The 22184-nt window shown below is 38.4% G+C and overlaps 1 protein-coding gene across 7 annotated transcripts in view; it reads left to right on the top strand.

Moving 5' to 3' along the window:
• CCDC171 (coiled-coil domain containing 171) overlaps positions 1-19144 on the top strand; it is a 230259-nt gene extending 211115 nt beyond the window's left edge. For 5 of the 7 annotated variants that reach the window (XM_075931537.1, XM_075931540.1, XM_075931539.1 and 2 more), the window contains one exon: positions 11670-19144. In XM_075931537.1, coding sequence (XP_075787652.1) covers positions 11670-11879 — 210 coding nt within the window. In that variant the 3' untranslated portion in view covers positions 11880-19144. Of the gene's footprint in view, positions 1-6822; positions 8183-11669 lie in introns of those variants that run through there. The other 2 variants (XM_075931542.1, XM_075931541.1) reach the window with 2 other exon arrangements.
• Positions 19145-22184: the final 3040 nt, after the last annotated feature.

Below are 22184 nucleotides of genomic sequence, written 5' to 3'. Positions count from 1 at the left end.
TTGAACTAATTATTAAGCTTTTATTTAATCACATCTGAAGTATAACTGTATAAATATACGGTGCCAAGAACAATAGAGACAGTAACCCTAGTTCACTGACACTCAAATTGTTTATAATTGATAAGTTTGATTCCTTGCCCAGTTAGTATAATTTAGGTCTTGCATTTACAAAAGACCCACGTATTAGACATCAAACATATGAGGCTCTTTATTTTAAACTATTCAGATATCAACTGGTATTTTCTGAGTAATGTCTCAGAAAGATCAGTTCTTTTCTCAAACTAGATTCTGATTTGAGGAACTCACAAGTGCCTGATTCTAATCTCACAGCAGGGTATGTCAGGAATACCTACATTAAAATTTTAGTGCCCTTACACTAATCAGTGCAAGTGACATCAGGCTCAACCCCAGCTGATTAATGCAAGCTGCTTTTATATTTAATAACATCCTGAAGTGTACTCTGGTTTGCTAATAATGGAGTTTTCTCTCAAAGTCATGAAGACATGCTACCTAAAACAATAGTTAACTTGGAGCACTACAGTATGAAGTTTTTGTTCTTTCCTGGCTTCAAAAGGATCTTTAGCAAGACAGTATGGTTGTAAACTAACAATCATAGCTAAAATTAGCTCACATGAGCTGAGTTACAGAGCTGAAGCTTAAAGCTTATGTCCTTCCTGTACCTACCTTCCTGCTTTGTAGAATGGATTGGAATAGGTCTATTCTTTAAGCATGAGCAGATAGATGAGTTGCCCACGACGATAAAAATCCATGGCTCGGATTCTCTTGGTTTCTCACAGTCCAACCCAGACCAGCAGTCTGTCATCGGATCTTAAAGACAGTGGGATCTATCAATTTAGTATTTCCGTCACTTTTTCTAGGTTAAGGACACCACTGTGACAGAGTCCCCATGGTGCAGTCCACCAACCTGGATTGTCCTTCACACTGTAATTCTACTGTCAAGCTGCCAGCCTCTGACAGGTGCTGCACTTACATAGCTATCCACAGGCAGGGGCACATCCATCTGGGTTACGTGAATGATCTCCCAGTCACTCGTGACTTGTTAATTGAGAGGTGCCAGCCAAATCCCCCCAGTTCTTAACCTTGCACCCCAGAACTTTGCTGTCATTCACAGCTCAAGGTGCCCTTCACCATCCTTCTTAGTGGCATGGACACACACTAGCCTTTGTCAACTGAGATGAGATTTCCCAAGCACTTCAGCCAAAACCACGGTATTTTAGATAAATAAAAAACAGGTTTATTAACTACAGGTATAAAGATCAGAGTTGATTACTTATGAAAGAAATACATTTGCTGTCTCTGAATTTGAACTTAAATGGACCAAGGAAGATTTGAATCAAGCAGTGTCTAATCCTAACACTTGGCATGAGCATCTTACACTTCCTCAATATACAGACCTGGAACCAAATTCCCAAGTCCCAAGTCTTTGCCTTTTCCAGATGTTGAAATGGGGGAGGAGAGAAGTCAAGTGATGATGTCACTGTCTCTCTTTTTTATATTTTCTTTTAGCTGTTGAAAAGATCCTTGCTGTGATATGGGTTGGTGTACGTGCCTTCTCAGATAAACCTCTGAGATAGTGGATTACATACGAATAACTATATGGGGACAGACCAAAGGTCCACCAATCCCATATCCTGTCTTTCAACAGTGGACAGTGCCAGGGTCTCCAGAGGGAATGAACAGAACAGTAATCATCAAGTGGTCCATCCCCTGTTTGAGTTCAGGTCTGAGCACTGTCATTCCCCTTCTCCACCTCCCTCTAGAGGTACTTGCCTGAAGTCTCCACCCACGCTGCTGCTCCCACTGGCTAAGAATTACATCCAATGGGAGCAGCATGGGATGATGCTTGCAAGTGCAGGGCTGCACAGAGCCACATATTCCCCCCCCCCCCTCCCCAGGAGGTGTTTCAGGTAAGCCCCCAAATCCACTATCCCCTCCTGTACCCACTCTCACTCCCAGACTCTACACCCACATCCCAGGCTGTTACTGCACTCTCCTTCCTGCCCAGACTCCCCTCCCCCCACCCAGACACACACATACACCCCTCATTTTTGGCCCAGGGTCCCCTACAAAATACTATCCCTGAGCCCCCCAAAAAGTTAATCCAGCCTTGCTCATCCTCATGACATCCCTTGATATGCAGCACTGCATAAGCTGGATGTCCAGGGCGCTCTGCTTCTCTCTGTAGAGAAGAAAGACACTTTGTGAAAAATGCTGTGTATTTTCATTCCTTAAGGAGAAAAATAATCAAAGGGAGAAGTCCATTTCCATTTAACATTTGTGCAAATGGATTGCAAAATGTATCTGAACTTGCTATATAGTGAGGTATTGGAAGGCCTCTTAGCTATCTTTGAGCTACTATAGGTTAAACCTGTAGGGCAGCTACACAGAATTCATTGGAGACATATCCAGGATGGATCTCTTTGGGAAGCTGTTCTACAGTCTCGGTTTAATTAAACATATTGTTCCACCACCCTTCCTAGAAAATGTGTTATAATTAGTGAGTTTTCAGAAATGAAGGGTTGGTTGGTAGAGGGAATTTACCAAACGGTAACTTAGTTTTCTATGCCATTAGCAAGAATTTATAGAAAAAAGTTGCTTACAAAGAGCCCTGCCTCCCTTCATCTTTCCCTAATTTTTGCAATCACTAAAATATGATTGCATACAAAGAACATAAGAATGATCATACTGGATCTGACCATAGTTCTATCTGATGGACCATGGATGTTCTATCTGATGGACCATGCCACAGAGCCCAGGTGGCAGAGAGTCACGCAGCAGGAGGGCTGGCAGCTGGAAGCTCTGCTGGTCTAGGAGCTCAGCGGGGCTAGCAGCAGCCCAGCAGGGGAGCCAAGGTCATGCATCAACCCAGCAGAAGAACAGGGGCTGTACAAGCAGGGGAGCTGGGGCTGTAGCAGTGAGGCCAGGGGACTGGGCCGTGGCAGTCCAGAGGGGTGGGTGGCAGCCTGGCAGAGGAGCTGGGCTGGGGATATGTAGCAACCCGCCAACCCAGGACCATTGTCAGGCAGTCTGGCTGGGGCCAGAAGCGGAGCCAGTGGTGAACTAGAAAGCCAGCAACAGGAGACCTCCCCTGGTCCAGCAAATTCCCTCATTGGGAATCGGTCATGTCCTGAGTGTGCCAGACTAGGGAGGTCCAACCTATATTGTGATAAATCACCCGTAGCCTTCTCTTTTTTAAGCTAATTAGATTGAGCTTCTTGTGTCTATCATTATAAGGTGTGTTTTCTAAGCCTTTAATTATTCATGTGGATCTTCACTGAACGCTTTCCATTTTATCAACATCTTTGAATTTTGAATGCTGGAACTCACACAATATTCTAACAGTAGCCACTCGATTGCCAAATATAGAGGTATAACAGCCTTTTAGATTCACGAGGCTCTTCATATCCTTAGTCTCAACACCTGTCAGCATACTCTATGATCCTTCCTAATCAAATTGCTTTCAACAGATATAGGTTCTGCATTGTATGACCCATGATTTGAAAAATGCTTATCTGTGGAGGTAATCAAAGGTGCTCAGCACCCTCATATGGTAAGGCATAGTCTACAATGCAGGGTTTTTGCGCAAGAAGCCTTTTGCAGAAGAGTTCTTGCGCAAAAACTTCTTGATCAAAAGCATGTCCAGACTTCAAAGCGCATCACAAAAGCAATGTGCTTTTGCATAAGAGAGCATCCACACTGCATGAACACTCTTGCACAAGAAAGCTCTGATGGAGCACCTGTGCTTTTTCCGATAGCGGTTTCTTTTGCAAAAACCCTTCCGGCGCGTCCACACCTGCCTTTTTGCACAAGAGCTGTAGCGCAAAAAGGAGTTATTCCTAGTGGGGAGAGGAATAACTCTACCGGCAAAAGCCCTCTGTTCTGCCAATTTTCTTGCGCAAAAGCACGCTTGAAGTGTGGACACTCCGCCGGTTTTTGCACAAAAACGGCCGTTTTTGCACAAAAACCTTGTAGTGTAGATATAGCTTGATTGCAGGGAGGGAAAGTGCTCAGGACATTACCAGTTTAGCCCATATATTTGGTGAAAAATATTAGAAGTGTTAAGTAATCTGGATCTGTTTGCAAAAGGGTGATAAATAAGTCCCAGATACTCTCAGACTGAAAATAAGTGGTGAGTGGACACTTAAAATCATTTTAAGAAAAAGATTTATGATTCATTTATTTTCTTGGATATATAGATTTATGGATCCTACATATTTTTACTTGAAATTACTACATACTTAGCCAAAATATATAGGAAAGTTAATTTTCTAAATGTTTAAAGATTTTTATAATGCAAGAAAACTGAATCATAAAGACACTTTAATTTCTTTATCGTCCTTTCTCCTCTAAAACATAAAATGTTAGTTAGAAATAATGCCTTTTACCCTCTTTTTCACCCTGTATCTACATTGCTAATACAATATATATTTATTAATTATAAAGTGATCAAAACATTTTAGTGAGCCTGTGTAATTTTTTTAATCCAAAGCTTTCTGGTAACTTACCCCAAGGATCTGCTTTAAAATTAGACTTTTGTAAAAGATAGCTTAATGCTCCACTGGCAGATCTCAGCTTCCCTTGACCAGTTTACTAAATAGGATGACTAAATTGTAGTCACACCAGTTCTGAGCAAACAGGGAAGAAGGAAGATAGTTAAGCATCTTGCTGTGCGTGAGCAGTTAGAGGGCAGGCAGACACCATGCACCTTGACCACCTATTATGAAGCTTTTTGCTGCAATGTCAAGTGAAAGCGAGTTAATTGGGTGAAGCTGTAGAGCATGTTAGGGGCATGGTAAAGGGTTGCTGTCTGACAGCTGAATGTCAGCCAAAGCTAGTCAAGTGTGGCTGAGAGACAGAGACCTGTCACAAAGTTCACGTGGACTATAGCACAGTTAGGGAGCTGAAATGTGGTTCAGTCTCACTTTCTCCCTCATTGCATTCAAGCACCTTAAGATTTCACACTGAATGTGTCAACCCTTGTTCTCTAAGCTGTTTTCTCCTAACCCTTCTGCATTCAAATGATTGGACAAAAGATGTTAATGTCTGGCAAAGTGAATGTAAATATGCTTTTTTTCCTCCTTTTCTGCTGGAGCGTCAATGTACATCTGACTCAAAAAGAAACTGTGAAGGGTTATATCAAACAATTAGACTGCTTGGTAGTTCAGCTGATAGCTGAGTCTGTTTCTCAAGAAGCATAGGAGGCTTGACAATTAAAACTGTTGAATAGGCAATGCTTTCTTGCCAGGATAGGAAAAAATGGGTTTAGAGGCAACAACTGTTGTATGGCACCCCGATGACACTGAGTGTACTGCTGAGGTCACTCATGTTCAGTTTCAGATCACAATTTCCCTCACCGGCTGACTTGAGGTAAAGTGCTGTGGAGACAGCTATTAGAAGTACAGCTACAAGGAAGATAAACAGTGAAGAGTTGTAGGAAAACTCACCTGTTGGGAAGGGCTTTCCTGGAATTGAGAGAAGCACTCAGTTACACATAGTAAGAATATTATATACTGAAAAAACATTTGGAGAAAGAGAAAAACAGTTTAATACGAGTACAGGTTATAAGTCTCCATACAAAACACAACATAAATCAATAATGGTTCAGGCGAGCTAGTTTTCAAGGGTACCAGGACATTGTCATCAGAGATGGTCTAGACCATGGGTTCCCAAACTGGGTTTTTTTTATCCCCGGTCAGTTCCTTTTTTTTTTTTTGCTCAACAAGTTTTGCTGCTATTGGGGTTGGGGGGAGTAAGGTGGCATGAGGGTTTCTCAGAAATAAAAAATGGAGGTGTGATGCTGAAAAGTTTGGGAACCACTAATCTAGACAGTACTAGGTCCTGCCATGAGGGCAAGGAACTGGACTTGACCTCTCGAGGTCCCTTCCAGTCCTAGTATTCTATGCGTCTATGATTCTATGACTGATAAATAAATAGCATAAGTGAAATGTGCGTCTATGATGAGAATGTGTTGCATTAGTAAAGAATTACTGAAATCAATGCATGCTGAGTATTATATTGTGCAAATAGCACCTTATGCTTTGTTTTTAATATACCTGGTAATAATAGAGCAGTGTAAAACAATTCAGTTTGAAAACTGGGTTTTCCTGGGACAACATGTGTATAGTACTGTGTCTCAGAAAGAATCTTGCAAGACCATATAGATTGTGTGTGTATTTTAGCTAAGCTATTCTGAAATTATTCAAATTAACGATGCAAAAGATGTAGAAGACCATCTCTTTGCCTACAAGATATAGTCCACGAATAGCGTGCATATCAGATATTAAACTGATGATGGTTCTAGTCCTACAGGTTCATCATATGTACAAAGTCTTGTAGATTAGCATAGGTACTCCTTAGACTCTGGTTATAATTCAGAAAAAAATCTATTCAAGAGCTTTTTAGGAATATATATGAAATATGTGGTTTATTATAATATTAAATCTTCTTTTTTATTATTTTTAATCAGAGCCTATAACTGATTATTCTACTCAGCATATAAAATGCTAGAGCATGCTGGGGGTAGGATAATAAGTATTGTTACCCAATAATTACATAATCATTTGTTAACATAAAAAATTCTGTAAGCATAAAAGGAAATTCTCCAGTAATGGAAAAGCTATTTAGAAACTATTGCTAGGAATTCTGAAAGAAGAAAGTGTGATGTGTACCTTTCTGGTATGTAGTTAGTTGGCAGTCTACTGAATTGTTGCCTCTGACATCTTGTTTGTGGGATCCAGAAAGAAATGCTGATGGTGAAGATTTATACAGCATGTTACTATGTTACTACTCTGTTTGTTACAGACCACCGTGAGTCCTGCTGCATCAACATACAGAGTTATGACACCATTGGCATGGGAAAGAAACAGTTATTGTTGGCTAGTGTACTTTCTTGCTCTGGAAAAGTTTGCTAGTTCTCATTAAGTCACAGTGGCACCAAGTAGCAGCACTTTCTCATATTAAACACCAGATTTTAGACTTTTCATCATTTTTATGTTTTATTTATTTTAGCCAAAGTGAAAATGTCTCCTTCAAGCTATTTCTAACAGCGAAAAGACTCGTAGTATCCTGGAAATGTAGAATGGTTTTCATCATGTAGCAAATAGGCCCCTCCATAGTGGAAACACGTGTTTGAAAGTAGATTATATCATCTAAAACCTTGCAACTTTTTAGAGGGGCCAAATTTTGCCTCCTATCAGCGATGTTCCCAAAAGGATTCACAAATAGGGACAGTCCATATAAGATTTGTTTTCCTTCTCTCTTTCTATGAAAATTCCCATTGACATGCCTCTCCAGTATGTCACTTTCTCTGAGATATTCTTGACAACACTGTAGTTAAAATGCCAGTGGAAGCCACAGCCCTATACTGGTACTCTTTTTACTGCTGGTGTACACGATGAGAGGAAAAATGGGAAATCTTGAAGAGAAAATGACCAGTTTCAGTAAAGCCACACAGTGTGCTGCTGAAATAGTGCTACTTTCTGTCATTTTCCTTAGTCTACCCAGGAATGACCTGTCTGTCCCCCACTTTAAATCATTGCGCTACATGGAAGTAGAATAAATCCAATTGCCATTGCCAGGCCAGGAGTCACCTGTGCACAAATATGTAGGCTATGTCCCATGACTCCTAGACTCTACCCTGTAGCACACTGCTTTTCCTCCTGGTATTCACCCTTTCCTCAGAGAAGATGGAATCAGCGCAAGAAGTTTCTACCCAGTGCTCCCCCATTATCCTTGACTGTTTTCTGGCAGACACCCCTAACTCTGACTCCTGTCTATTTTTTCTCATTTGATGTCATTCTAGTGTTAAAGACAGATATTTTGAAGACTTATCTTCTGGGTGGTCTGCTGATGTAATGATGTATTATGCCCTTGCATAATTACTAAGGGGCTGCACCCCTGCTTGCTACATTCACCAACCCCCCTCTCTCTGGCGGCTTTTGCGGCCAGAAAGCATGATGATGTCATTTTGTCACCTGGCAGGAAAAGCTATTTTATATATACAGAGAGACTGATGCTGGAATTTGCATGCTGAATTATTGAAAAGGTATTAACATGAAATAAAAACTTTGTGCCTTATTTTCAGAGGTGAAGGGTGTCACATCACCCATCAAACTCAATCACAGCTGAAGATGCTCAGAACCTTTGTAATCAGGCCTGTTGTTTAAAATTCAGCAGATCTAAATGATAGAGAATCTGGTAAATGGGATATTTAATATTTTTAATTTTCCTATTTTTATTTCATTGTATTTATTGAATTGTGGTTATTGCATCTTCAAAGAGAGAATTTCTACTGTAGTTTTGGATAGTGAAAACTAATGGTGCAACATCAGATATTAGAAGTATTATTGGTGTAACACATTGCAAGAATGGAAAGAAATGAAAAAGTGGAGGGTGGTTTAAAAGCAACGCATAATGATGGGAATTGTAGTACAACAAAATTATCCTTGCATAGACTTTAAAGGCTGAAACTATCCTGACTGATTTGTGAGCTCACTCTGGTTATGGATTTTTATTGTTACCATTGAAGATAAACAGTATACTGTACAACATACTTCACTATAATAGTAGGCGGTTGTTAGTTATCCATCTGCACAACATGTGCACACACTCCACCAATCCCAAATGCAAAATTACGTGTGTATTATTCCACAGGTATTTAAATATTAACACCTGATCTCAGTGTGATGCCATTGCAATTGCTGACATTGCTAAATAATTTCATATATAAGGATGTCACAGATGACTGTATTATAATGTTTCCACACAAAGTCCTATGTAGTAATAATCAGTTTTGTAAAAATATTTTACATTTTGGGAAAATCAACTACGTTTTCATGAGGCAACCCCTAACATAGGATCAAAGCTTAATCTCTAAGGAGTTATAAAAGAAAATAAGTTTAGTGTCATTGTTTTACAAGCCTCTTTTTGCTTTCATCTGACTAAAATATGACTTTGATTTAAGTACAGTTTACAATGCAATTATTTCATAATATGGACTAATGGTTTTCTGTTTTGTTTAATAAAGAGCATATTTTAAAAATTTGGTCTTTGAAAAATGACTTATGAGCATACCTAATTACTATGTGTCTAAAACATTTTGAATTAATATTTTAAGCATAAATATATTTATCTGAAGGAGTGTAATATTTTGGATGGAATCGTTTACAGCTGTCTGGGTAAATAAAAGTGTCATGGTAAAGATTTACTTAAATAGACCCCTTATTTCAGGTAACTGATTCCCTTTCAAAAAATCACCAACACACACATTTACATGATAGATGATCATCACATCTCCTGCCCAGCCATTTCAGTATGTCATTTTAGTAACTTAAGTATGTAAATACATATGGACTGCAATGGTTTCAAAGGAGGCTTGTTGGAGAAATAATAACTAGCTTTAAATTTCATGCATTTGCACACAGTGGCATTTCAAAATAGTTCTAATTTATGCCACTTTAATTTTTTTACAGTTCTGTGGAATATTAGTTTCCTATTTGTTGCAATTTAATATAGGTTCAAACCAGTTCAACAGCAGTGAAGATTTTTTTTTACACCAGGCAAGTTACTGTAAAATTGTATTTCCACCCTATTCTGTGACTATTATTCTGCACTAGATTTGTGTGAAGTGCAGCATAGGATCTTGATAACTAAAACAGACACACACACACCCCAACCCTGAAACATTTACTGTAAGATAGTCTATTGACTTGCTGCCAGTCATTAAGTTTCATACATTTTTGTGGAACTCTCAAAGGAAACCAGATTTCCCAACTCCTTACTTGGGATTTTGATCTTAAAAAAATGTCTGGGGAAAATCACTGTGAGAGAGTGTGATTGTGGTAAGTGATTTTTAATCAATATGATAGTTTCATTAATTGAGACATGGAAAACGTGCAAACTGGTATATATGTTAAATAGACTCTTCTTCAATATTTGTCACCTATTTGGCAATCTGTTTACAATTTATATTTTAGTGACTTTATTTCCTTAAACACAGAAAACAGCCTTTTCAGAATTATATAGTTTATTCTTATTCTTTATGTTGGCAAAACTTATGAAAACAAATAACAGAATCTCTACAAAGAGCTTGAAGAATTCTGCATTTGGACTGTGTCAATTTTATTTTCTATTTTGATATTTTTAAACTAATTAAAATAAATTAATAAATATAAAACTGCTAATTGATACAATAGATTGAAATTAGAGTTCCATAAAGGCATCAGATTGTTAGTTACATATAAAATAAAGTTTTATTCTGGCCTCAGTCCTACATAACCTGAGCAAAATGGAACTGAAATGCTAGGGGTGGCGCAGATCAATATTTGCAAGTGCTTTTGGTTAACTCCCTTTCATAACCACAATAGTTTAGTAAAACATAAGCTACTGCTTCATTTTTAAATATCTCCTTGCATTTGAAGGAGATCTGTACTTGCTGCCATATTGGTTCTCCTTGAAAGTCCAGTGTAAAGCTTGCTGATTTCAGTCAGCTACAATACAGCTGGTGGAGTATCAAGAAATCAAAAGAATCAACATCAAAGAAAATTGCTGATCTAGGTGTGAGATACAGCTATTGATTTTTCCTCAGCAGAAGTATCGGGGGAGTGGAAAGGGGAGAGGAACCCCCCCACCCCTTTTATTTTTATATAAAAATCTCAGCTCCAAAACTGTGCATCATATTTTGAAAGCTTATGGATCATGAAAGTACAGTAACATTAACCATTAGAACTCTGGCATTTTTTTCAAAATGCTAATCGTGGAAATTTAGGAGAACACAAACACCTTTTCTAAAAGAAAAAAATAAAACTCAATAACATATTGTACTTTTGACCTTTACTGGGCTATTTTAACCAGTGAACATTGGACAGCATAGTGGCTAAATTTGGTGTGCTTTAGGTGTCTCATACATGGAATCTTCAACATGCAAAAGTGGGAAGAGAGAAATCAGCAAGTTGCTTTCGGGAGTATTTGGAATGATACTGTTGTACATGACAGTTTATATAGATGTGAATGAGTTCTAATGGTCACGTTATCTTATAGCCATATTTCATGAGCTGTCAAGATATGATCCACTATTATTTGACCCTGAAATTTTCTCAGTGTTAAATATTAACTGGTACTTACCATTCTAACTAATTGACTAAATGCTCATATTTGTAAAAATGTGAATCACATTTTCAAGTAAGCTTCTTTGGGAGTATGTACAATAAGGATTTTATGGTCCAACAAATATTAACCAAAAGTTACAGTAAAATACAGTTAATAAAAGAAAAAGCAAATATGAGCAAAAATGAGTATTCTCAGTGACAGCGAGAATGTAAGTTAAGGTATTTATCAAGAAAAAAACCCTCTTAATGTCATTTCTAAGGTAAGATTTCCAGCATTACAAATGGTAAATATGTTCTGAATATATGCAGAATTCTTTAGACTATAGAAGTTGATGTTTCCTAATGGCCAGTACTAATGTAAAGTGCTTTATATGAAGCTCTTTTCTATTGATTACCAAGTAATATGCTTTTTATACATTAATAAAACTAAAGAATTTGCACATAAATGTGTGAAGGAGAAATTGAATTTATTTCTGCTGTTTTTATTGATTTTGATTGATTTACAGTAAGTATGTATGGCTTTTGTTTTAAACTTTATTCCAGGAATCACGAGACAGTTCAAACATCCCAATGGCTTCAAGATCAGCACTTCAGCCTGACCAGACCTGTATCCCAGATTTTTTGCCATTGCAAGCTGAGTCAGATACATCTTACAGTTTTATACACAATAGACCCCATTCTCGGTCTTCATCCTATTCTTCTGCCCTCAACATCTCAGCCAGCACCAAAAGAACAATTCAAAATGGGTTTTAAGATTTTTTTGTATTAATTTTATGAGGAAAAACTGTATACATTTTAAATGATGCAATTAAAATGATATTGAGCTATCTTAGCTTTGAACTGTGCTTTAGCATGTGTATTTTGGGCACTAATTTTTACATTTGTTTGGTGAGTGTCTGATCATATGTCCATGTTCCCATACTTCTCACTTCTAATGAAACAAAGCAGTCCAGGGTTTTTTGTTTTCTTTTTTTGTTGGTTTTGTTTTTTAGTTTTAGTTTTATTTATCACTGTTGTTCATTTTTATGTAATATATTTTTAAATGTTAAAGAATGACACATTTTGGGTAATTTTCTTCAGACTTAAAAAAAATCAATAAGCCATTTTAGTCTCTATCTATCAAAGTTGTTTCATACTTGTCTATTTTAAATCAGGACTGCAATACTTTAATAGGATTGAGAGAGCTATTTGAAATGTATGCCAATGATTCCTGTCATTTCATGGCAGCCCTGCCATGGTTCACTGAGCCCCCTCTTCTCTCTTGTCAGCTCAACTGAAGACAAGCATTTAGTTGCAAACTTTAAGCAGGTTGTGCAAAACAGAAATGATGTGACTGCTGCTCCTCCTGCACAATAATGTCACTCCTGGTCAATGTGAGAAGGTCAGGTTGCTCCTACATGATACCACTTGCCCATTTGAACAAGTTAAGTTAACTGCTGAATCTGGTCCCTGCAGGCGTTGAAAACTCATCCTTTTATCAAGTCTGCATTTGATGAGAAAGTAGAACAATTGTGCAGGCAGGATTTCTGATGACATGTTTATGTACTTTATAAGGACAGTTCCCAAACCACTGTTACAGGTAATATATTTAGTTTAAGCAGAAATACTTTAAAGTAATGGCAGTTTTGACCTTCAAAATAGACTCCTTTTTTGTTGTTGTTGGTAGGACCCAAGAGTGACGCCCATCTTTGATGCTGACAGAATTTAAAGCAAAGCCATTGCCCTGCATTTTCTGCCTTGTAGCACACAAAAGTAAAATTGTATGTCAGGCCGAGATGTCGGGGAGCTGACAAGATGCCCCAGTGACATTTCAGCTGGAAAGAGCAAGTGTCTTGCAACCAAGTGGTCAAATATCAAATAATAGGTCAAGCAGGAAGGAGCTGAGTTCTAACCACAAAGAGGTTTCTGGTAACTTACTTGACAAGCTTTTGGGTGCTTTGTGGCTTGACAAAGTGATGTTCTGTTGGGTATCGCTAGACAGACTGTTCTTTATCGCCTTCAGAAGATCAGACATTGACATTGATTAAACTCTTTAACCCTTAAAGGTTAAATTCTAGCATCTTGCATCATTGAGAGTGGAAAAACAAAAGAAAATTTATAAGATACCATTTGTTTTTGTATTAATCACTGAATTCCCTAGTGCTATTAACTTTTGATGTGCGATGTAGTTTTTGACAAAGAGATTGAATGCAAAATCTATATATTAGATTGTTTCTCATTGCGGACCAGTAATACATTATAAAAATAACATTATGCATTATGAAATTTGTAATGTCTTGTGCTATGTTAAAAGTAACATTTGATTCTAAGAATTCTGACTACTGAAATGTTCTTTATTATTTTGCCTGGGAGATATTCACATAAATAAAATACACAACATTAAAAGAAAAATCATGCAAACTCCTATTCTCTCTTCTACTACGGACTCTATTACAAATATTAGGTTATAAAAGACTGAAACCTACTTGAAAATTTTCATGTATTTCTGATATTCAAGATCTTTATTTATATGTGCTTCAGCAGAAATGCTGGTGTAGATCTGCACAAACACATCATAATTGAGCTAATTTTATTGTCAAAAGTACTGATACAATAAGTAAAATTACTTTTTCTTTATGTTGTGTTTAGACTGTTTAAGACATTTTCTATTCAAATGGTAAGACTCAGCTTCTCTCCTTCCTAACAGTGACTATTCTTTGTATAAGTATTGAACATACTGTACATTTTTCTCACATATGTAATGTCACAGCTCTTTTATACTTATAACAAATGCTTTGTGAAATGTATCTATTGTGTGTATGTGTTTTTCATGTGTATGCTTTCTTTTAAAAATAGTGCCATTTGAAAGATGTCATATAGTCTGAGAGATACTTTGGCGCATGAACTCATTAATGGCTCCATAATGAGTATTCTGGCTCATTAACAATCAAATAATACCGCATTGTTCTTCAGGCTTATGAAAAACTTTCAGGGCCAAGTGAAAAATTCGAAAGGAACAGAGGAGATCCTGCTTAAGCAGGTCTCACTTAAGAGGGTTGCAAAAAAACTAGTTGCCTCCATGGCATTCCCTTTTTCCCCTTTCTGGGAATATTAGTAAGCCCACAGTGCTGGGATTCCATAGGTAATATCCTAAATCCATCTCAATCTGATTAAAAAATGTAGGTCAGAAATGGCCCAGGATGGATGTAGATAATTTCTCTTTTGCCACCATAACTTTCATATACACATTTCATTCCTCCTATTTGATTTACTAGTTATTTGAAACTGCTAGGAGAAATTATGAGTCACCTCAGTCTTGAATGCTGGCAACATGTACATGACACCCTTCCCTGTTTACTGTTCCCATCATATACAAACACCAACACTGCCCATTTATCCTGGTACTTGAGACTATGTCTATACTACAGAGATTTGTTGGAAAAACAGCCGTTTTTCTGACAAAACCTGAGTTATGTCCACACTACAATCGCATTCTTCTGAAAGTAATCAAAAGAACAGAGGGGTTTTTCTGGTGTTGGTAATCCTCTTTCTACGAGGAAGAAGCCTTTTTCTGAAAGAGTTCTTTCAGAAAAAGGCATGTGTGGATGGGAAAGAGGGAGTTCTTTTGAAAAAAAAAGGAAAAAGCACAGGTGCCCTCATAGCCACTCCATCCATAGTAATCACAGTTTAAATGTGATATAGCATACATTCAGTGTGGACGTTATCTTTCGAAAAAGCAGATCACTTTTTTGATGTGCTTTTGTGTGGGGATGCTCTCTTTCAAAAGAAGTTTTTTCAGAAGATCTCTTCCAAAAAATAGGTTCTTCTGGAAGAAGCCTGCAGTCTTGACATAGCCTAAGTAAGGGGGAGCTGGCTAAAACAAAGTAGAGTCTCTGGTGGTAGGCACAGGGAAACATTTTAAAGTGCTTCTCATAACTGTTCATTTCTTCCTGTTAAGAATGCCTGATCCTAAGTAATTGTAGTATGTAGCACAGGAGTATTTCTGTATTTCTTACTGATGTTAGGCTTCAGAGAACACTGACTACAAAAAAAAAGTATCTTGTCTGTATGGACCTTGCCCTTTCCATTGGTGACTCGGCCTCAGTAATATCTGACTTTTGTTACCCTTACATTAAATAAATTAAATTCCGATAAGCCTTGGCTTGAAAGAATGAGCCTTGGGAAAGACATGCTTCTGGTTGTCCATATTGCTCAAGAGGAGTTATGCCACATTTTTTACATCACCCCTGTAACATGCCATTTATTCTTGGTCCTTACTTAAAGTAAGTAAGGGATTTAAGATTTCAAAAGGACTGCTTCATTCTTGGGACCTTAACTGCCCTCAATAGCTTTGTTCCAGGAGAACATTGGAACTTGTTTATCTAAAGGGCAGGAGCCACAGCTGTTCTGGAACATTGGAACTTACGCCCACAGGAACAAAGAATGACCCCAGACCTGCCCAGTTACAGGTCTCAAATGGAAAGCTCACTTCTTTGAACTTACTTTCTTACAAAGCAACTGGACTGTGATTACAGTTAACATAAGGAAAAAGTAATAAATTATATTGTTTTTCCCTCCCCCTCACAATGGAAAAGAAAGTTTAAATTTGTAATATACATCATGTGTGTGTATTTTTGGCAAGGCACCCAGGTAGCATGATGATGGATATGGTATAAGAATGAGATTAGAAATGACATCCTCACATTTTGCAAAGGATCAAGGTGATTGCTGAAGGCAGCATAACTTCAGCAGTAGCAGTGTGCCTATGGGGAGAAGCAGCACATATGGGCTGACATTTCCCTACCTAACATTTCCCCAGCATCCACTTCCTTTAAATCACTCCCCTATAAAGGAGCAATTTGAAGGACAGTCAGCAAGGCTCATCTCAGAGAATTTCACAGTTCCTGAAGTTGTTTGTAGATATTGCCATAGCATGATACCATTTACCCCCAACTGCTTTGTCACCATCTTTTCTCCTGAGTTTTTAGGTCTCTCCTTGATTTCTTTAGAACTGTAGAACTGCAAGGGACCCCAAGAAGTCATCGAGTCCAGTCCCCTGCCATCATGGCAGAACCAAGCACTGTGTAGATTATAGCTGAGAGTTGTCTGTCTAATCTGCTCTTAAATATCTTCAGTGATGGAGATTCCACAACCCCGCTAGGCAATTTATTCCAGTGTTTAGCCACCCTCACGGAAAGTTATTCCTAATGTCCAGCCTAAACTTCCCTTGATACAATTTATGCCCATTGCTCTTTGTCCTATCCTCAGAAGACAAGGAGAACAATTTTTCTCCCTCCTCCTTGTAACACCGTTTTACATACAAAATCACTATTGTGCCCTCTCAAACTTCTCTTTTCTAAACTAAACAAGCCCAGTTCTTTCAGTCTTCCCTTGATCATGTTTTCTAGACCATTAATAATTAATCTACTACTATTAGTAAAGATGACAAATAATAATGGGAGTCCTCTTCAATGCTAGAGAAGAAGTTGGAGAGCTTCACCAAGTCAGATCCTTAAATAGCTTTGATCTTGTGGTCACACACTTCTGACAAAAGCCCTCAGATTTCTAAACTTTGAAAAAGACCTGAGTGAGTAAATTGCCATATGCAACCTCTTCATGAATTAGGTCAATTTGTGCAGTTGATCACTTATTTCAGCAGCTGATCATGCTGCTTTCCCATAATTTACATTCAGTCAGTGTTTTCCATGTTCAATGATGTAACTGAGTTCACAGGAAATTACTTCGTCTGACTTGTAAAGTATGGACTTGTCTCATAATTGTGCCACAGGGAATCAATAAACATGTGGACAAGGGGGATCCAGTAGGTATAGTATACTTAGATTTTCAGAAAGTCTTTGACAAGGTTCCTCACCAAAGGCTCTTAAGGAAGTTGTCATGGGATAAGAGGGAAGGTCCTTCCGTGAATTGATACTCAAGATAGTTAAGACCAAACTGCTAAAGATAGTTAAGACCAAAGCAGACTGTGAATAGCTTCAAAAAAGATCTCACCAAACTAAATGGTTGGGCAACAAAATGGCAAATTAAATGTAATGTTGATAAATGTAAGGTAATGGACATTGGAAAAAATAATCCCAACTATACATACGAGAGAAATCTTGGAGTCATTGTGGATAGTTCTCTAAAAACATCCACTTAGTGTGGAGCTGCAGTCAAAAAAGCAAATAGGTACCAAATGTTAGGTATCATTAAAAAAGGAATAGAGAATAAGACAGAAAATATCTTATTGCCCCTATATAAAACCATGGTATACCCACATGTTGAATATAGTGTACAGATGTGGTCACCTCATCTCAAAAAAGATATATTGGCATTGGAAAAGGTTCAGAAAAGAGCAACAAAAATGATTAGGGGTTTGGAACAGGTCCCATATGAAGAGAGATTAAAAAGACTGAGACTTTTCATCTTAGAAAAGAGGAGACTAAGGGGGGGATATGATAGAGGTCTATAAAATCATGAATGGGGTGGAAAAAGTGAATAAGGAAAAGTCATTTACTTATTCCCACAATATAAGAACTGCAGGTCACCAAATGAAATTAATAGGCAGCAGGTTTAAAACAAACCAAAGGAAGTTTTTCTTCACTCAGCGCAGTCAACCTGTGGAACTCCTTGCTAGAGGATGTGGTGAAGGCTAGGACTTTAACAGGGTTCAAAAAAGAGTTAGATTTGTGGAGGTTAGGTCCATAAATGTCTGTTAGCCAGGGCTATGTCTAGACTGCAAGCCTCTTTCGAAAGAGGCTTTTTTGAAAGTATCTTTCGTAAAAGCCTCTTTCGAAAGAGCGCGTCTAGACTACATGCGGAACTTTCAAAAAAGCAAGCCGCTTTTTCGAAAGAGAGCACCCAGGCAGTCTGGATGCTCTCTTTCTAAAAAGCCCTGTTTGCTTTCAAGAATGCCTTTTTTCGAAAGAGCACTTTCGAAAAAAGGCATTCTTCCTCGTGCAATGAGGTTTACCGCCGTCGAAAGAAAAGCCGCGTTCTTTCAATTTAATTTCGAAAGAACGCGGCTGCAGTCTAGACGCAGGTGAAGTTTTTTTGAAAAAAGGCTACTTTTTTTGAAAAAACCGCTGAGTCTGGACACAGCCCAGGATGGGTAGGAATGGTTTCCCTAGCCTGTGCTTGTCTGGAAATGGGTTACAGAGGAGGGCTCATGTGAGGATTACCTGTTATGTTCCCTACCTTTGGGGCATCTGGTATTGGCCACTGTTGGCAGACAGAATACTGGGCTAGATGGACCGTTGGTCTGACCCAGTATGGCCATTCTTATGTTCAGCTATTTAGTTGTTTATAATTTGCAATATTGCAAAAACAAGCCAGCTGTACTAGATTTTTTACACTCTGTTAGCACCATTACTTCTGAATCTTATGTGATATTTCCCTATAAAACTGAAGTTTTAGTATACAAGAATCTGTCTGAAACCATTTTGATCCTAATTTTAATCAAAATAATCCATGAACCTGCAACAGGATCTGCACAATCGAATCCTTGTACCAGAATGGAGTCCTGTGGAACTCAGTGATACTTTGCCATGGATTCAAGGGTTTGACATGGATCTACTTACAGTAGCTAGGACCATGAGGGGAAAAGGCTCAAGGAAAATTCTGTTTTACCCAGTTTTATCTACTGTAGTCAAAGATTCCAATAAAAAAAGTTTTATTCTTTAAACCAGCTGTTTAGTGGTGGCACACTTTTGAAGTACATTAAGCTACCATTTTGTATTTAAAGTGCTGCATGATGGATAAAATGGCAGAAAAATAACTATTCAGAAATGTTTTTAGAATTCGGGGTCCCTCAAGAAGATTATTCTAACAAATATGTCTGGATCCAGGGTACAGTTTTCATGTTACCATTGTTTCTTCACTGCTCATATGTTTCCCTCTTTTCCCCCTTTATATAACTCAATGGAGTATGTGTTAAATTGGATTTTTCTGTGTTACATCATTAGAATGGGTGTAGCTATGTCTTTGATTCAAGACTGGGAGGTTTTTCTGGAGTCTAATAAAAATCATGCATCAAGAAATGACATTTCAGAGTTCGTGTTATTTTTTGAATTTGCTGTTAATGCACAATATTCACTAATTTTTCATTGTTAAGAGAGGGATTTTTTTTACAACGTATGTAGTTTTAACACAGGGAAAATTTACTTTAAATAGTTTTCAAAATGAGAAAGGGCCAAACCAATAATATTTACACTATAAATGCAAACAATTCTTAAACGATACTCAGCCATTTAATTTTTTTGCCAATACATGGTAATACAATAGCAGTGCCATGATTAACAATAAGCAAATTAACAATAAGCAGTAGCAGAGAAGTCTTATCCTGCATACCCTTACTAACATAAGTACCATACATGCATGCACACTAAGATTTGCAGAATGAATAAGGCACATGCATTGCAAAATTTAAAAATTCAAACATTTGGATCAAAGAAGTGTGGGCATAAGCACTGACTTCTCTTCCTTCCAGGAGGTGTTCAGTCCTCAACTCCAGGCACTCCCCCCCACTTTACCCCATCCCCCAAATCCCTGCTCCTGCCCACCTGTTCCTGCCCCTGCTCTGTCCCCACTCCTTCCCTTCCCTTCTGGGGCTTGAATGCCCCAGAAGGAGGGGGAGGAGTTTGTAAGCATGGGGCCACCTGTGTATGAGAGACGTGGGGGTGAGGGATGGGCACTCACTAATCTTTTCCCATAGGTGCTCCAGCCCCAAAATACCCATGGAGTCAGCACTTACGAACGCGGGGATGCATATTCAGCTGAATCCCACCAAGTGCTCATTGTTGTAAGTCACATGATTAAAATTAAGCAAATGCTTTCCTGGTTTGAAGAAACAGTGCGCAGCACTTTGCAGGGCTCAGCCCATAATGATTAATGCACAAAGTTCTACTAAAGTGCAGGATTCTGTTGGCACAGATTGAGGGCCAATGCAGTACCTGATTCCATACCATGCCAATGGCCCATTTTATTTATTTTTTGCAATGCATGTGCCTTATTCATTCAGCTATAACCTCCATCCCAAATTCTTGTCATAGTTGCAAATCCTAAAACTCCAAAGAGCAAAGAAAATCAGAGTTCAGTTTGAAACTTCTTCTTCATGTCATGTGGAGGTCAATAATGATAGAGTGACCTGATAACCATTATTATATTTCTGTATGTTGCAACATGTGAGCGACACTAGATGAATCTTGGTTTCAGTCTTTGCTCTGCACTAATGTGCTGGGGTGGACGTAAGTCAGATGCTTAGCGGATATACATTTTTAAAATTCTGACCTTAATGAGAGTCATGCAGCTATAATCCTGCACTTGTTTTAAAATGTCAGGGGATAATGTTATTTGAATGCAGTCTTTGGTGGTTTAATTGAGTCATGCTTTGTTGTTTTTTACTGCACAGTAATGCCAATGAAACAAGGATTGTTGATAGAGAGTCCTCTTCAGTGAAGCATCCAGTGACACATTGTGTTACTATAGAACAATACAACAAGGCTATGTCTAGACTGAAGAGTTTTTCCGGGATACCGAAAAGCTCTGCCATGTCCAGGGAATGCATCCCGAGATGTTCCGAAAGAGGAGTTTTTTACAAAATTTGGCCCTGTGTAGACGGGCCAAATTTTGGAAAAGCCTCTTGTGGAAAAAGATATGCAAATTGCGGTTCGCAATTTACATATCTTTTTCTGATAAAACTCTGCAGTCTAGATGTACCCCAGGAAAGCAAATGTTCTTACCCTGCTCAAGAAGATGCTGATACAATCCAAGCGATAACTAGTATTCGCCATATTTTGTGAAGAGCTGTGGAGTAGGCTGTGCTTTCCACATAGATCTTGATTCTGTGTTGTCAGCCTGCCTTTTGAGCTAGTGATGGTATTCAGAGGAAAATGTTGGTGGATTTTTTATATACATTTTCCCCAGGCTATGTCTATACATAGCCGCAGCATTGTTTTGGAATAACTGACATTATTCCGAAATAACATAATGTGTGTCTACATAATGCTGAGCTGGAGGATTTTTTACTCCTGACTCCTGTAACCCTCATTTTATGAGGAGTAAGGGAAGTCGGAGGAAAAATGCTCTTTGTCTAACTTCCTTCAGTGTAGACAGTGCCAACAGCCAAAATAAGCCATTTCGATTTAAGCTACATAATTGACATAGCTCAAGTTGCGTAGCTTATTTTGGCTTTAGCCCTCTTGTGTAGACGTGCCCTCAGAGACTTAAGGAGGAGCATGCATGATATTTTAATACATAAACTTTGAAAAATGTAAAGCAAACAATGCAGGCTAGATACAGAAGCGCCTTCTTGTAGCTTTTGTAAATTTGCCTTAGGTCATGCCTGCGGCCTTTTATCTTGCTTTTTTAATACACAAACATAATAATTTGTTGTCTTTTCATGAAGTCATCTTCCAGTGCATAGCTTATTTTCATCTGCCATAACACCCTCAGATGACGAATAATTAGGAATAGTGCATATAATTTCAAAACCTTAGGAGCCTGAGTTCCAATTTCAAAATGATTTAGGCACTTAAAATCTGAAATCAAATTAACTTCCAATGTGACAAGTTCTTTAGCGCCAAAGTCACTCTTTAAAAATGGGACAGATTCCTAAGTCACTTTGCTTTTGAAAATGTTACCCTAGATTGGCAGAGGCTTGTTAGTCATCTGCAGTGTGTTGATTGTGGCTTCAGTTGTGGCTTTGCCATAAATCCTGACCAAGAGTCAATGCATAGTTGTGCTATCCCCAGGAGCAGAGGGACCGATCAGAGACAAGATCTCTGATTGGATCTCCTCCTGCACACCTTTGCTCCAGAGACAAAGTCATCTATGCCAGCCCTGTACATGGTTCAGGTTGCTTACTCTCCGTGCCACCTGGGCTTGCTGAGCAGCACATTATGTGTATGTGTGATGGGAAAAAGAAGGTTTCACTCACCTGCTGCTCACCTGAAGAGGAGGGGTGAGTGATGTTAGTGAGGCCGCTAAGTGCTAACTCCATCAAAGATAGATGCAAGTAGACCTATGCCACGTAAAGTGGTGATGCATGGGGTCTGAGTGCTAAGTAAAGTGGCTTGCAGCTGA

The sequence above is a fragment of the Pelodiscus sinensis genome, chromosome 6 (assembly GCF_049634645.1).
Source record: "Pelodiscus sinensis isolate JC-2024 chromosome 6, ASM4963464v1, whole genome shotgun sequence".
NCBI lineage: Eukaryota > Metazoa > Chordata > Testudines > Trionychidae > Pelodiscus > Pelodiscus sinensis.
The sequence above is the reverse complement of the archived record's forward strand: the minus strand, read 5'-3'. Positions and strand labels throughout refer to the sequence as shown.